The sequence below is a fragment of the Suncus etruscus genome, chromosome 18, assembly GCF_024139225.1.
Source record: "Suncus etruscus isolate mSunEtr1 chromosome 18, mSunEtr1.pri.cur, whole genome shotgun sequence".
NCBI lineage: Eukaryota > Metazoa > Chordata > Mammalia > Eulipotyphla > Soricidae > Suncus > Suncus etruscus.
Genome location: NC_064865.1, coordinates 15,482,299 through 15,497,173, shown reverse-complemented (window position 1 = coordinate 15,497,173; position 14,875 = coordinate 15,482,299). Strand labels below are relative to the sequence as shown.

General features: G+C 38.3%; 1 protein-coding gene across 1 annotated transcript in view; it reads left to right on the top strand.

The window, feature by feature from the left end:
- The window catches only part of ADGRF2 (adhesion G protein-coupled receptor F2), a 36,046-nt gene extending 22,518 nt beyond the window's left edge, over positions 1-13,528 (top strand). The window contains exons 6-8 of the mRNA XM_049764731.1: positions 3,277-3,318; positions 5,356-5,415; positions 13,349-13,528. Of these exons, the coding sequence (XP_049620688.1) occupies positions 3,277-3,318; positions 5,356-5,415; positions 13,349-13,528 (282 nt within the window). The remainder of the gene's footprint in view (positions 1-3,276; positions 3,319-5,355; positions 5,416-13,348) is intronic.
- Positions 13,529-14,875: the final 1,347 nt, after the last annotated feature.

The window sequence follows — 14,875 nt, the reverse complement described above, 5'->3', positions numbered from 1 at the left end:
TTATAATTAATAATTTATCTAAATTTTCTGAATGATATTTTCAAGTGGCACTAGGAACAATAAAAATGTGACTTAAGTAGGATATTTCCCTGTGACAAATATTGACTAAAGAATTCTGGTTGTAAATAAAGCAATTAAACATACAGACATATACACAAATGCTAGTGCACAGACACCATATTTATCAAATATTTATTTTATTTTGTGTCAAGTATTATGTTAAATGTTAGAGATACACATATATTCTCAAGAAATTAAAAATCTTGGAGAGAAATTTACTTCATCTAAATTCTTTAAAAAAGCCTTTAGCTAAAAAAATAAAAAGAAAATCCTTTAGCTAAAGAAGTATATACTTGTAGAGAAATACAAAATTGTAAAAACAACTTTTATTTTTACAAAGTGTAAAAAACTTTGCAAACTTTTAATTCTCAGATGTTTAAAACTCCTGGGTAAAATTCATGGACACTCTACTTCATTATATATAAAATATCCTAATATATATAAATAATATCCTAGTACCAAATCTAGATTGGAATATATTTGTGTCATCAGAAATGCTAGGTTGTTATGGGGCCAGAGAGATATCATTGGCATCCCATTTGGTCCCCTGAGCCTGCCAGGAGCTATTTCTGAGCACAGAGCCAGGAGTATCTCTTGAGGGCTGCTAGGTGTGGCCCAAAAACCAAAAACCAAAAACCAAAACCAAAACAAAACAAAACAAAACAAAAAAAAAACCCAAACAAAAAACCAAAAACAATTAGGTTGTAAGAATAGATCACATTGGGGCCCGGCGGTGGCGCTAAAGGTAAGGTGCCTGCCTTGCCTGCGCTAGCCTTGGACGGACTGCGGTTCGATCCCCCTATGTCCCATATGGTCCCCCAAGCCAGGAGCAACTTCTGAGCACATAGCCAGGAGTAACCCCTGAGCGTTACCGGGTGTGGCCCAAAAAAAAAAAAAAAAAAAAAAGAATAGATCACATTGACAACAATCCCTCCAGAGACCTACTGAGAGATTTTAATGGTTATCTGTAGGCTACTAGTGTCACATAAATCTATGAAAGTACTCTAGAATTTGTATTATTTGCTGGGTCTCCTGAATTAAGAGGCATATTCTGTGGGAAAATGAATAGGACACATAGTTCTATGTTTATCCCTGTGAAGTCATCTACCCATCAGCTGAGTTTTTATAGATTCTTGAAGCTGGAGTGTTAGTATTGTTTCTTCTGAATACCAACTGGTCATAGCATCTGTATGATGTCTTTTATATATGGCTTAGCAGGCCTATGCCTGGGTAAAGACTCATATTCAGCTATGTGATCAGAGTAGTTGTACAGACAGAGCTCATTATCTCCCTTGCCTTCTGAGGTGAATCAAAACCTGAGTAACCATCCCTTGAAGAGAAATTTCATCTAATAAATGTTATGATTACATTTTGAAAGTTGAATTTCTCAGCTTCCTATCTTAGCTGAAAAATAGTCTGAATACTTTTCTTCTATCTTATGAGAGAGATTTTGTGACAGTGTGAATAGGAAAAAACCCAAAAACTCAAATGAGTGATAATTTTAGAGGGCCAAGCTCCTTTAGATTTTCTTGGAATATTTCTTTGTATAGATAATATGACGTGAGCTAACTGATTTTTTTTCCTCTGGATAAGATTTGAAGCACCGGTTCTGGGTACTCTGTCTGTGTTTGGAATTTCAAATTCTTATTTTGCCCGGGGGTAAGGGAAGCGACCAGTGCTCAGGGCTTACTCCTGCCTTTGTGCTCAGAGATCACTCCTTGGGTGGACCAGATGTAGTACCAGGGATCTAACTGGGTCAGTTTTATGTAGGTAAGCACCTTACCTGCTGTACTCACTGCCTATTCCCTTTCATCTCTTTTGTGTCTTGGTTTTCATGAGAAACTAAGTTCTTGATTATTCCTGACAAGTTTTGTAGAGTTTTGGGTTGAGGAAGGAGAGAAATGTTCTTGGAAGCTGAGGTGATGTCTTTTGTTTGTTTGTTTCTCCTGTGATAGTTTCTTTCCTTACTCAGTGATAATAAGGCGGTTTCTTGCTTATCTCATTTTTGGGGTTTGATTTAGATTTTATTTTAGGGGCATATATGGTGGTATATGGGGGCATTAAATCTTTGCTCTATGCTTGAAAATTACTTTTTGTTGAAGGCTAGAATGATAATACAGTGGTTAGGATGCTTGCCTTGCAAGTGTCCAACCCAGGTTTGATTCCCTGGCATCCCATATGGTCCCTTGAGCACTGCAAGAATAATTTCTAAGAACAACTGTGTGTGATACCCCTCTCCAACTAAAGAGGAAATGGTTACTTTCTGTGGTGCCTGGAGAACCATGTAAAGCTGGGGATCAAACCTGGGCCTCTGGCATGCAAAGCGTCTGCTCATCTACAGGGCAATCTCTGGCTCCAAGGGGTCATGGGCATGTCCGAAAAAAATATTAGTTTGTGAAGCTTGGAATTTTTCTTTTCTTTTCCTTCATTCCTCTTCTTTCTTTCTTTCTTTCTTTCTTTCTTTCTTTCTTTCTTTCTTTCTTTCTTTCTTTCTTTCTTTCTTTCTTTCTTTCTTTCTTTCTTTCTTTCTTTCTTTCTTTCTTTCTTTCTTTCTTTCTTTCTTTCTTTCTTTCTTTCTTTCTTTCTTTCTTTCTTTCTTTCTTTCTTTCTTTCTTTCTTTCTTTCTTTCTTTCTTTCTTTCTTTCTTTCTTTCTTTCTTTCTTTCTTTCTTTCTTTCTTTCTTTCTTTCTTTCTTTCTTTCTTTCTTTCTTTCTTTCTTTCTTTCTTTCTTTCTTTCTTTCTTTCTCTTTTTTCTTTCTTCCCAGGACCTCATGATGCCAAGGCAGAAATTATAAATGAGCCAGATCTCTGGACCTTCTTGTCTAATTCTTTCCTAAAAAAAATTTTTTATCAGATTCATCACTCCAATAAATAACAAAATATTTTTATTTTGTCAAAATAAAAAGAAATTTCTATGATAGTTCTGTAAGAATTAGGAACCTTGGTTCATTTAGTTAGTACGTTATCCCAAATGTTTAGATAGTAACGTACTTCCAATTATCTAGATCAGTGACTGGTATATAGAAGAGATGAGACAACCTATCTGTTGATTGGAAGAATTCCAGTATTGTGACCTTAGAATGAATCAAGTGGTTAAGAACATCATTCTAATTTTATTTTTGATAATTTTGTCAGTTCCAAAATGAATTCTGGTACTTTTTATTATTGTCATCATTATTCTCATGTAAATGGATCTTCTTCTCTTCACTTTCTCAGGGCTTCTTCATCTTGGTCTTTGGAACAATTCTGGACCCGAAGGTACTGTACAATTCACTTGGTTGATTTCTGCTTTATGAAAACCTGCCTCTAAAATGACAAATTGTAAAACCACTTATTGAGAGTCTCTCATCTTCATCATCTATGTAGACACATGTCCAGGGCCTGCTGCTCTCTACAATGCAAGCAAGATGCACCATCTTTCAAGCCCTTATAAGGCTGATACTTTTATGTACATTAGTTTCTAGTTGTTAAAATAAATTTTGAATTCCTATTTTTAGTTTCTAGGTGAGGAAGTAGATGCGGTGATGAAGTAGTTTGCCCAAGATCTGTTCAGAAATCCACTCTTACTAGCTGATTTTATATTGTATTAAAATCTCACAATATTATCCTTGGAAGATCTCTTTTTTTCTCTTATTTTGGTGGAGACACAGCCAGCGATACTTACGGTTACTCAAGAATTATTCCTGGCAGTACTTGGGAATCCATATGTGATACTGGGAATCAAACCCACCTTGATTAAGTGCAAAGAAAACACTCTACCTGTTTTACTGTCAATTGGGCTCTCTATGAAGGTCTCTTTTTTGGTTTTTAAGTGTGGATGTGATGCTTCAGGATAACCTGTGTCACAAAATTACTTCACAAAAGACATTGTAACTTTTCTGGACTTGCCAAGTCCATGTCAGGCAGCGTATATATATTTCAAACTAGACTACTACTGTCTTGAAAGTTACTTTCCACCTGCTACATATCTGTTGGGCTGCACCCAGGTCACAAAACTGCATCTCTAAGGGAAATGGGGAGGTGGGGGAGACTGAGTGGATTCTATACTAAGAGTGGGTTAGTATATTCTGAACATATACTATATATACATATATACATATATACACATGTATATATACCTATATACACATATACTATATATACATATATACCGTGTTTTCTGGCATATAAGACGACTTTTGAAAAAAAAAAGTTGACCGGGGGTCATCTTATATGCCGAGTATATCCTGAAAAATGTTTCAATATGACGCTAAACAAAAATTGTTTGTTTGAATATTGTCACTAAACGAATTTTCCAACTCGATCCTGCACCAATCACTGCAAGACTGCTCGGACCGCCTCTCTAACTCAACCAATCCAAGCAGGCTTTTGATGCGTGCAAATTAGACAATGTTCTGGACCCGAATCTACACTGTCAAAAGCCTGGTCAGATTGGCCAGAGTCAGAGAGGAAGTCTTTTACAGTATAACCTTTGAACCTTTGCTTGTTGTGATTGGCTCACTGTGGTACATGAGCACAGGAACACATGCAGCACAGGAACGTTCTGTCTGATATAGCAAATATAGGCCTACACTTAAGTTTTAACTGCAAAATTAGGGGGTCGTCTTATACGCCCAGTCATCTTATATGCCGGTAAATAAATGTGTATATATATATATATATACAGATATATGTATATACAATATACTATAGTATATTCAGAACTGTTCTGAACAGTGGGTACAGAAAAAACTCTTTAGAGAAAGATCAGTGTGTAAATATAGAGGATGGAGAAAGCAAAATCTCAATAAATGAAACAAAGTTCTAAATGTCAACTCCAGTTTCTATGATTATTTTGTGAGGTGTGACAGCTGGATGTCTCAGGGATCATTCCTGACAGTACTTAGGGGATTATATGTTGTGCCAAGGATGGAACTAGTGTTGGTTAAGTGCAAGAAAAGCAACTTTATCCTTGTTCTATCTCTCTGTCCTCCTCCTTACTAAACTCTCAAAAAAGGTTTGAATAAGTGACAAGTTGTAGGAGAGAGTCAGTGAGCTGGATGCTATTTGTTTAAAAAAATACTTTCAAATCTATGCCAAGGATTCTTCAAACTTATGGGAAGTGATTTTATATCCTTGAGTCTTTAGGGTCCCTGAACCAGAGCCACATTTTCTCTCATTTCATTGCTCCAGCTCCTCTCAGAGAGATCCTCTCTGCCACTGGTCTCTCTCCCTAGCCCACTAAAAGGACTAGACCTCCTTGTCAACTTCTATAGGATTTATTTTAATCATTAACTCCTTTTTTTCACTTTTCAGATAAGAGAAGCTTTAAAGGGACGAATAACCTCTGCAAAATGGATCTCCAGATTATCAGAGGTAAAACTTTGCACATGTATTTTTGCACTGAAATGTTTGGCAAGAGAACAACATTGGTGTTTCTGGCACACTTTGTGTTATAGATTTTCCCAATGTGACAATTTTGTTCCTTGTTTGAGCCCCTTTGGTACTTTCTGTAATACTGGAATCACATCCAAAAAGAAGAAAGTCATACTCAGAGGATCTCTCAACAAGGTGGTAGGCTCAGCAAGAATGACCCTAAAACCAGAGCAGGCAATCAGGTATTAAAGTCTCAGATCCCTCTTGCTTTCTATGATTCTAATTCCTTAAACCACACCAAAGCTGGAAGACTGCAGGGAAACAAATTCTAATCTTACACAAATTACTTCATGATAGTTTTATTTTCTAAAGGAGCAGGCTGCCATGGTTCCATCAGCTGGGGAAGAAAGCTAGGAGGTCTGTTAAGGGATGTTGTAGGAGGAAGTTTAGATAGTAGTATACATGACCTTGACTTGATTTTCTATTCCTATATTTTAGAAAACGGGTGTTGTATGATCCAGTGAAAGTGTGAGTGAAGTATATCCTGAAATTTATTTATTTATTATTGCACAGGAGTTCGGCCAGACCAGGTAATATTCCCAGTTTTGTGCTTAGGGATCATTGCTGGTGATGCTTTAGAGACCAGGTAGTGTGCACCACTAAACCCAGATTTTATGTACGCACAGAATGTGCTCATTTTATTATGCCATTTCTCTGGCCCTGGGAAAAATTTGAACTAAAACCAGGGTAAAACTACAGAGAATGGTTACACATCACAAAACAGAAACTGGCACACATCACGAAGAATAAGAACAACCAGTACAGGAGTGGAGTGGAGAGAAAGAAATTCTCATTCACTGCTGGTGAGAATGTCCTCTAGTTCAGTTTTCCTAGAAAACAATATGAATATTCCTCAAAAAAACTGGAAATTGAGCTCCCATATGATCCAGCAATACCATTTCTAAAGATATACCCTAGGAATAAAAATATATAATATTTTTATTATTATTTATATTATATATATTTATATCACATATATAAATATATATTTATATTATTATTATATATTTATTATTAGGAGAGCGCTGCTCTCCTATGTTCATCACAGCACTATTTACGGTAGCCAGAATCTGGACAAAACCCAGATTCCCAAAAACAGATGAGTGGCTAAAGAAACTATGGTATATTTACACAATTGAATATTATGCAGCTGTTATGAAAAATGAAGTCACGGGCCTGGAGAGATAGCATAGCGGCATTTGCCTTGCAAGCAGCCGATCCAGGACCAAAGGTGGTTGGTTCGAATCCTGGTGTCCCATATGGTCCCCTGTGCTTGCCAGGAGCTATTTCTGAGCAGACAGCCAGGAGTGTGGCCCAAAAACCAAAAAAAAAAAAAAAAAAGAAAAAAAGAAAAATGAAGTCATGAAATTTGCTATAAACATGAATGAACATGGAGACTATTATTCTGCAATGAGCCAGAAGAAGAGGGATAGATATAGAATATTTTCAATCCTCTGAAAATATAAGAAAAATAAAAGACAAATAATATCCAAATATAATAGAGATGAGGGCTAAAAGGACCAGATCCTTATAAGAAGCTTACCACAAAGAGCAGTGAGTGCAGTGAGAACACTAATTGCAGACAACTACCATGACGTTAATAGTGAGACAGAGACAGAATGCCTGCCTCAGAGACAGGCAGAGCATGGGGCTGGGGAAGGGAAAGGGAGACATTGGTGGTAGAAAAATTGCACTGAAATCTAACTACAAACATTTTTATAATCACGGTGCTTAAATAAAGAAACTATTTTTAAAACTCAAGGTGAAACCAGAGAATATACCCCCCCCCCCAATTAGAGAAATGGTGAGCTGGAACTCTATGCCTACATCTGATTAGATCCATATATTCTGGAGAGATCTGTGGGAAAGAGATTTGCAGGTGACAGAAGACGGGTCATTCAGAAGCTTATGCACCCTAAGGCTTGAGTATGTTTTCTTTATGTTTCTTGTCTTTTCATCCATTTATAAATCTTTGATTTTTTTTAGCTCTAATAGAGTTGATAGCTAATAACTTATTTTCATCCTTTTAATTTTGAAATTTCATTTTTTCCTTATTACTCTCTTAAATTTATAACTGTTGCCCAATCATTGATGTGAGATTGTTGACCTTTCTTCAGTTTTTCCAGTCCCAAAATAAAAAGCCAGGCTTCCATCAATAAATAAAATCAATGATCTAAAGTCTCAATCCTTATGGAACCTGGGCATCAAATGGGAAACCTCAGAAAATGTTGCCTGGTACTATTAATGGAGGTGCTAGTTTAATTGGTCTGCAGTGTGGCTCAGGGTTGGGGAATGTAGTTGAGGCTGACAACCACTCATTACAGGCTGTGTTGAAGTCTTTGCACAGTATAAATATTTGTGTTCAAACCAGCTTACCTGATGTAAGCATTTTACTACGACCTCACTCTGGTTTACCACAGTGTTCTCCAGGGTTAGGTGGGGCCCTTCCACTAAATCCACCCTGCTTCCTTCATTATTTGCTTTTAGTCTGCCATGCAACCACCACAGGGAAACAGCTCCGTAATGATGTTCTAAGGTGTAACCATATCCACTTATCTGTGTTTTAAGAGAAAAGAAAGTCAGAATTATACTTAGAACTTTAGTGACGGTTGATGACTGTCTGAGTCCATGGTTTTTAATGTGGATTAAACTTTAATAATACCTACAGGGTTTTTTCAAAATACCAGCATCCATGCTCCACCTTGTTCTTCTTAAATTTAACCATAATTTTTTGGAGGTAAACCCTAGTTACTTCTTTTGTGTGTGTGTTTCTTTTGGTGGGGGGCATGCCTGGCTATTTTCAGGGTTTTTTCCTGACTTTGTGCTCAGGGATTACTTGTGATATTTCTTGTGGGACCATATGTTTTAGGAATTGAACTGAGGTCAGCACTATCTCTCCCTAGTAAATTGGGGGGGGGGAATTTGGGCCACACCCAGTAACACTCACGGGTTACTCCTGGCTATGCACTCAGAAATTACTCCTGGCTTGGGGGACCATATGAGACACTGGGAATTGAACTAAGGTCTGTCCTGGGTCAGCCAGGTGCAAGGCATTAATGTCCTACCACTGTGCTATCACTGGCCCCCTTAGTGAATATTTTTAAACTCTCCATTGATTTTTTTTATGTGCCACAAGGTTAAGAAAACTTGATATAGGTACAATGTAATCACAGCAAACTTGGACACTTTCATATAACCAATGCAAGTGAGCTTTATCAATTCTCTTCAGAGAAAGTGGACTACTTACTTCACATCTTCTCTTCTCTTGCTCTGTGAGTCTCTGATTTCCAGGGAGCAACCTTCTACAGTTCAAACTTAACTGTCCTCTGTTGTATTAATATCAAATATAGAGTCCTGGCGTTGGTAGGGTGAGGCCTTCCTTGGCTTGGTCAGGTTACTGTAACCCCTACTGCAAGCTGGTCTGTAGGTTACAGGGTAATGGTGGAGACATAATTTCACAGGCAGTCAGATGAAGATTCAGGAGATATCCAGCTTTATTTCACAGCCCTAACCACCATGTGCATTTTCCTCACATGGCCTCTATGCTAAGGTTTTCTTGCAGTCTCTCTCTCTCTCTCTCTCTCTCTCTCTCTCTCTCTCTCTCTCTCTCTCTCTGTCTCTCTCTGTCTGTCTGTCTGTCTGTCTCTCTCTCTCTCTCTCCCCACCACCAGCCTCTATCCAAACAACAACCCCTCCCAGGTGTGGGTGGGTCTGACATTAGCATATGGAATGGGGGAGTAACTGTCCTCTATCCGAGGTATATTCATCCCAGTTCTCCAACTTTCAGATAATTAATGTGCTCATTCTAGTGATGGATATGGTGCTAGAACAATATCTGCATACAAAAATCATTTGCAGTATTGAAAATTACAGCAGCTTCATAAAAAATGGGAAATAATAAAATGTTTTATGTTATATACATATCTAGAGACGATTTTTGCATCACTTATAAAATAAATCTAAATAACTTTTTAAAATGTATCCCCTAAATAAGATAAAATAATCTAGATTTTTAAAAAATGCTCTTGGCTATGTTGTTTATTTTATATCTTATGTGATGAATTTGCTTATGCTTATGTGATAAGAATTCTACTACTGAATTAAAGCATTACTCATCTTGGATATTATAAACCTAAAACAAATGGTTGTTTACCTTTTAACTTTATTTAAACACTGTAGTTTATAAAGCTGTTTATAACACAGTTGTTTTGGGCACACACTGTTCTGAAACTGATCTCACATCAGTGTGACCTTCCTTCCACCATTGTCCCCAGTTTTCCACCTACTCTCAAAGCCTGCACCTTTGCAGGCACAAAATAATTGATTTGTATTTCTTGTTATACGAAATGGCTAATCGAATTATCAAACATACTTCAGTAAAATAAAATTGTTATATCTCAGTAGTATCATAAAAGTAATGATCTGACTACTAAGCTCTTTGTTGCTAACTGAGCTTTCTGTATTATTGTTTTTACTTATTGAGCATAGATGGTTGCTATGCTACTTGGCATCTAACTTGATGTGTTCCTAAGGGATGTGAATATGTAGAATTTGGAGGTAGTATGCAGCCACATATGTGCTCATGTGTTCCATGATCTACAGAATTGGGTCAGTGGCTTGATTTGCATCTCTTCTGAGGTTAGTTGTGAAGTTAGGTTATTGTTTATGTGGTGGCAGCTGTGGAATATAAGTGTGATTGATGGAACTTTTAGTAGTATAAAGGGGAGAAGGAAAACTATCCACTCCGAGAAGACACCAGAAGTTCCAGCTCCAAACCCAATGTACCTGTAATTTTCATTGGCATCTCTGCAGAGATTAGTCATGAAGCAGTTAAAGTGAGATGTGCTGTTTACATATTGGTGGCTGTGGGGTGTGGCTGTGGCTACTGGGGCATTAGCAAGGCAAGATCTTAGCCCAGACCCTTCCTGAGGGCACTCCAGAGTATGAAAAATGTTTTATTTCATGTATTAGGGACTGATCAGCTTAACTTAGGGATCATATGTTCTGGAATTCAAACCAGGAGTTCCTACATATATAGCATGCACTCCAGGTCTTTGAGCTATATCCCTAGACCAGAAAGATGTTTTAGATGCAGGTGCATTATCAGAGTAGCTGTAATACTGAAGAATTCAGCAAGCTATCTGGAAAAGAGCAAGTGTGGACTAGAAGCCATGAAAACTAGGCTTATTTTTCCCTCTATGCCAATCAGCTGTTCTCTTTACCTCCCTCCAAACTGAACTTTACATGGGCGAGCAACTCAGCAGGGAGAAGAACCTCTTAGATCATCCTGTTACCATGTTCTTAGTAGATCTAATACGGAGAAAGAGGACTTAGGTGAATGGAAAAATTAAATTCTCTAAGTGAAAACAGATCTCTCTTTAACACCATGCACAAAAGTCAAATCAAAATAATGAAAGACCTTGATATTATACCTGAGATCATAAGGGACATAGAAGAAAATGTAGGAAGAACACTCCATAATTTTGAAGCTAAAGGAATTTTTAAATATGAACTACTACTGGACAAAAAAGTGGAAACAAAGAAAAACAAATGGGGCTACCTTAAACTGAGAGGCTTCTGCACCTCAAAGGAAATAGTAACTTGGTGACAAAGACTCTCCATAAAATGGGAGAAACTACTTACCCAATATTTTATCTAATAAGGGCTTGATATCTATGATATACAAGGCACTGGTAAAACATAGCAAGAAAAAAATAACCCTATCCAAAAATAAGGAGAAGAAATGAATAGTAATTTCCTCAAAGAAGAAATTCAGATGGCCATAATGCACATAAAAAAGTACATCATTAATCATCAGGGAGATGCAAATCAAAACAACAGTGAGATATTATCTCATATCACAGAGACAGGTACACATCACAAAGAACATGAACAACCAGTGCTGATATGGAAGTGAGGGAAAGGGTCTCACATTCACCGCTGGTGGGAATGTCAATTGGTCTGGAAAACGATATGGGTTTCCTCAGAAATAATATGATACCCCTTCAGCAACAATATTGCAGACCATAGTGTCTAAAAGGAAAAAGGCAAAGAGAGAGAATGAGGGAGAGAGAAGAAAAATGTCTTCCCAGAGATAGGGAAGGAAGAAAGTGGGAGAGAAACTGGAGACATTGTTAGTGGAGGATGTGCACTGGTGAAGGATGTTGTATTTTGTATGACCAAAACTCAATCATGAACAATTTTTCAACTATGGACAAAAGAAACAAACTAACTATACTCTGAAGAACGTTGTAGCCCTGATGTTTAAATAAAGTAATTAATAAAAAACACTCTGTCTAGAAAAATTAAATTCTCTAGATGTTTTGAATAATTGCAATGATGATTTATTCGTCAACAGAATCTCTCTTCTGATTTCACCTGCCAGCCAACCAAAGGTCCAAGCTAATAAAGCATTAATATAATCTAGGGAGGTAAGTACAAGCCCCACCTCCATTCTCATATAAAATACTGCATATGCTCTTTCTATAATGAGAATAGCAATTTTGTTTATTATAATTTAGAACAAGTTTTTCCCTAATTGAAAAAGTTATATTTTTACAATCTCATCTTATCTAGCTATAGTTAAGGATGTATTCACATTTCTAATTATTAAACAATAGAAAGTTCCTGTGAAACTATTTCCCTGAATGCTTTCAAATTAGCTCAATTGAAGAAATATGAGAATGAACAGAAGTTCCTGTTTCTTCAAAGCTGCTTTGACTTCTCCTTTTGTTTCTTTGGATGTCAACAGTATCTCCCAAATTTCCAGTGTTGCCCTCTTTTCCATATTATTACAGCAGAGACAGAGGCAGAGAGAGAAAAAGAAGAGAGCCCCAAGGGAAATCAGAAATGTTATGCTCCTTGGGGCCGGAGAGATAGCATGGAGGTAAGGCATTTGCCTTGCATGCAAAAGGTCGGTGGTTCGAATCCCGACATCCCATATGATCCCCTGAGCCTGCCAGGAGCGATTTCTGAGCATAGAGCCAGGAGGAACCCCTGAGTGCTGCCGGGTGTGACCCAAAAACCAAAAACCAAAAAAAAAAAAAAAAAAAAAAAAGAAAGATTTGGTTAGGAAACACATGGATACGTGTAGGCAGGCCTTTCATCTTCTGCTTTCCATTTTCCCTAGAGTTACAGAAAGAACACCCAACCAGGAGGCAAAGACCCCTTCCCTCTCAGATCTGCATGTATAGTGAGACAGATAACTGCAGAGACCACGGAGTTCAGAAAGAGAAAGAGACAGACAAACAAAGAGAAACCCAGAGGTTTAGTTTCACAAAAGGGACAGATTCAGAGCATTAGGGACAGAGCAGAGGGAGATGTTGAGAGAGACACTAAGGAGAGAGAGTGAGGCAGAGTGACAGAGAGAGAAAGAGAAAGAGATAGAGAGTTCTCCTGCTTTATTCCAGGCAGAATGACACTCGGCATACTTGTCCAAAAGACATGAATAGTCCCAAGAGTGAAATAAGATGAAACAAGGTTTACAGCTCCACAGTGGCAGGCACTAGATTTCAGAATGACTAGAAGACTCTCCAGTGGATCAGACACTGACTGACCAAAGAGGCTTTTGTTCAAGACAGAGAGAATATGCCAGGCAAGAATTATGGTGAGGTCTTTGTGTCTTGTTGGCTGGACTGTTAACTGTGATTTTTTTCTGGTCTTGACAAGGTCATACATTCCAGCAATGGCGGGGGCCCCCGGAGAAATGTGCTTGTTCCTGTCTTCTGGCCTCTGGGAATATGAAGAAACCTCCTACTCTGTGGTGCTCATGGACAAGGGCTCATTGGAAAGATGAAAGGTCCTTCTGTCTTCTTTGCTGCTCAACTTCTTCCCAACTTGGACCTATACACACTGTGCTCTTTATGTCCTCCAGGAACCTGTGGGGCTTTGGTCTCCCATGGCCTCCAGACCATGTTGCTGGATGGAGTTACTACTCAGGAAAAGTGTTCCAGCATATCTGGGCAGAAGTCACGTGGCCTGCATGTCACCTGACCGGGTTCTGTGGGTAGCTGAGGGCAATGCCCTTCTGAGTAGTCATCAACAGTTGGGATGACTCTAAGTAGGTCATTGCCTATTCTTTTTACACAAAAAGCTGCCAGCCTTTCCCACCCTCCAATTTTCAGCTCATTGCTTGGGTGTCCCAACCAGGACTTAGTTGAAACCTCTTTGGTCACGAGCTTAATGAAAAGTTGGACTAGAAAGACACTCATTTTAAATGAAGGAAACAGAAGTCTGAAGTGAGAGATCAGAGATAATCAAGGCTTGAGCCAGCAGTACAAACCCATGTCTGATGACAATCAGCTCTGGACTTTTCTAAAATCCAAGGAGCCATGAAAGAAATCTTTGTGAGTTCTGACAAGGTAGTATTAGCTTTCCACAACAATGTTTTGAAACTTAGGATTGGAAAGGGGAAATATTGTATTTCCAGTAGAGAACTGCTCATTTTCGTACTGTGTATGTAAACAAATTCAACATTCAAACCAGGAGCCACTGGATATGGCTACCTATACCAGTGGTACAGGTAAGAGTCTTTCTAGGAAGGTAAAGAAAAGAAACTATTTTATAAAGTATACAGCACACAGGCAAATAACAAATAAAATTTGTGAATTAAGGAAAGGGGGCATGAGTAGCCCCAAATAACCCCACCATGAATTAATATTAGTGTACGTTACATTACAAATAGAGACTTTTTCTCTGCATACTCTTTCCTCTCCCCATTTCTCTAAGTATGGAAGTTTCTGTTTTGTTTTATTTTATTTTATTTTGGTTTTTGCATCACACTTGCCTCACTCAGGGATAACTCCTGGTTCTATGCTCAGAAATTGCTCCTGGCAGCCTCAGGGAACCATATGGGATGCTGGGATTTGAACTACCATCCGTCTACATGCAAGGCAAATGCTCTACCTCCATGTTATATCTCTGGCCTTTGTTTTGTGTTTGGGTCACATCCGGCAGCGCTCAGGGGTTTACTTCTGGCCCTGTGCTCAGAAGTCACTCCTGGTAGGCTCGGAGGACCATATGAGATGCCTGGATTTGAACCGGGATCCGTCCTCTGTTGGCCATGTGCAAGAAAAATGCCTTACCATTGTGCTATCACTCTGGCCCCTAAGTATGGAAGTTTTATAAAAGCAAAAAATAAAATAAAGAGGACAGTTAGAAGATAGGAAAATATAGCAATCTGGAGAATTTATCTTTCAAGTGGCATTGTTCGTCTTAGGGCAATTGCATCCATTTAATAATGCCAGCCATTAACTAGGTGGCAGGATACTGGGGCCATTTCTGGTGGCTCTCAGGGGATGCTTCTGTGCTCAGTACTGAAAGCTTTGGCTCATTGCTGGAAGAGCTCAGGGGATTTATAATGCTGAGGATCAAATCTGTGTCAACTGCATGCAGGGCCATC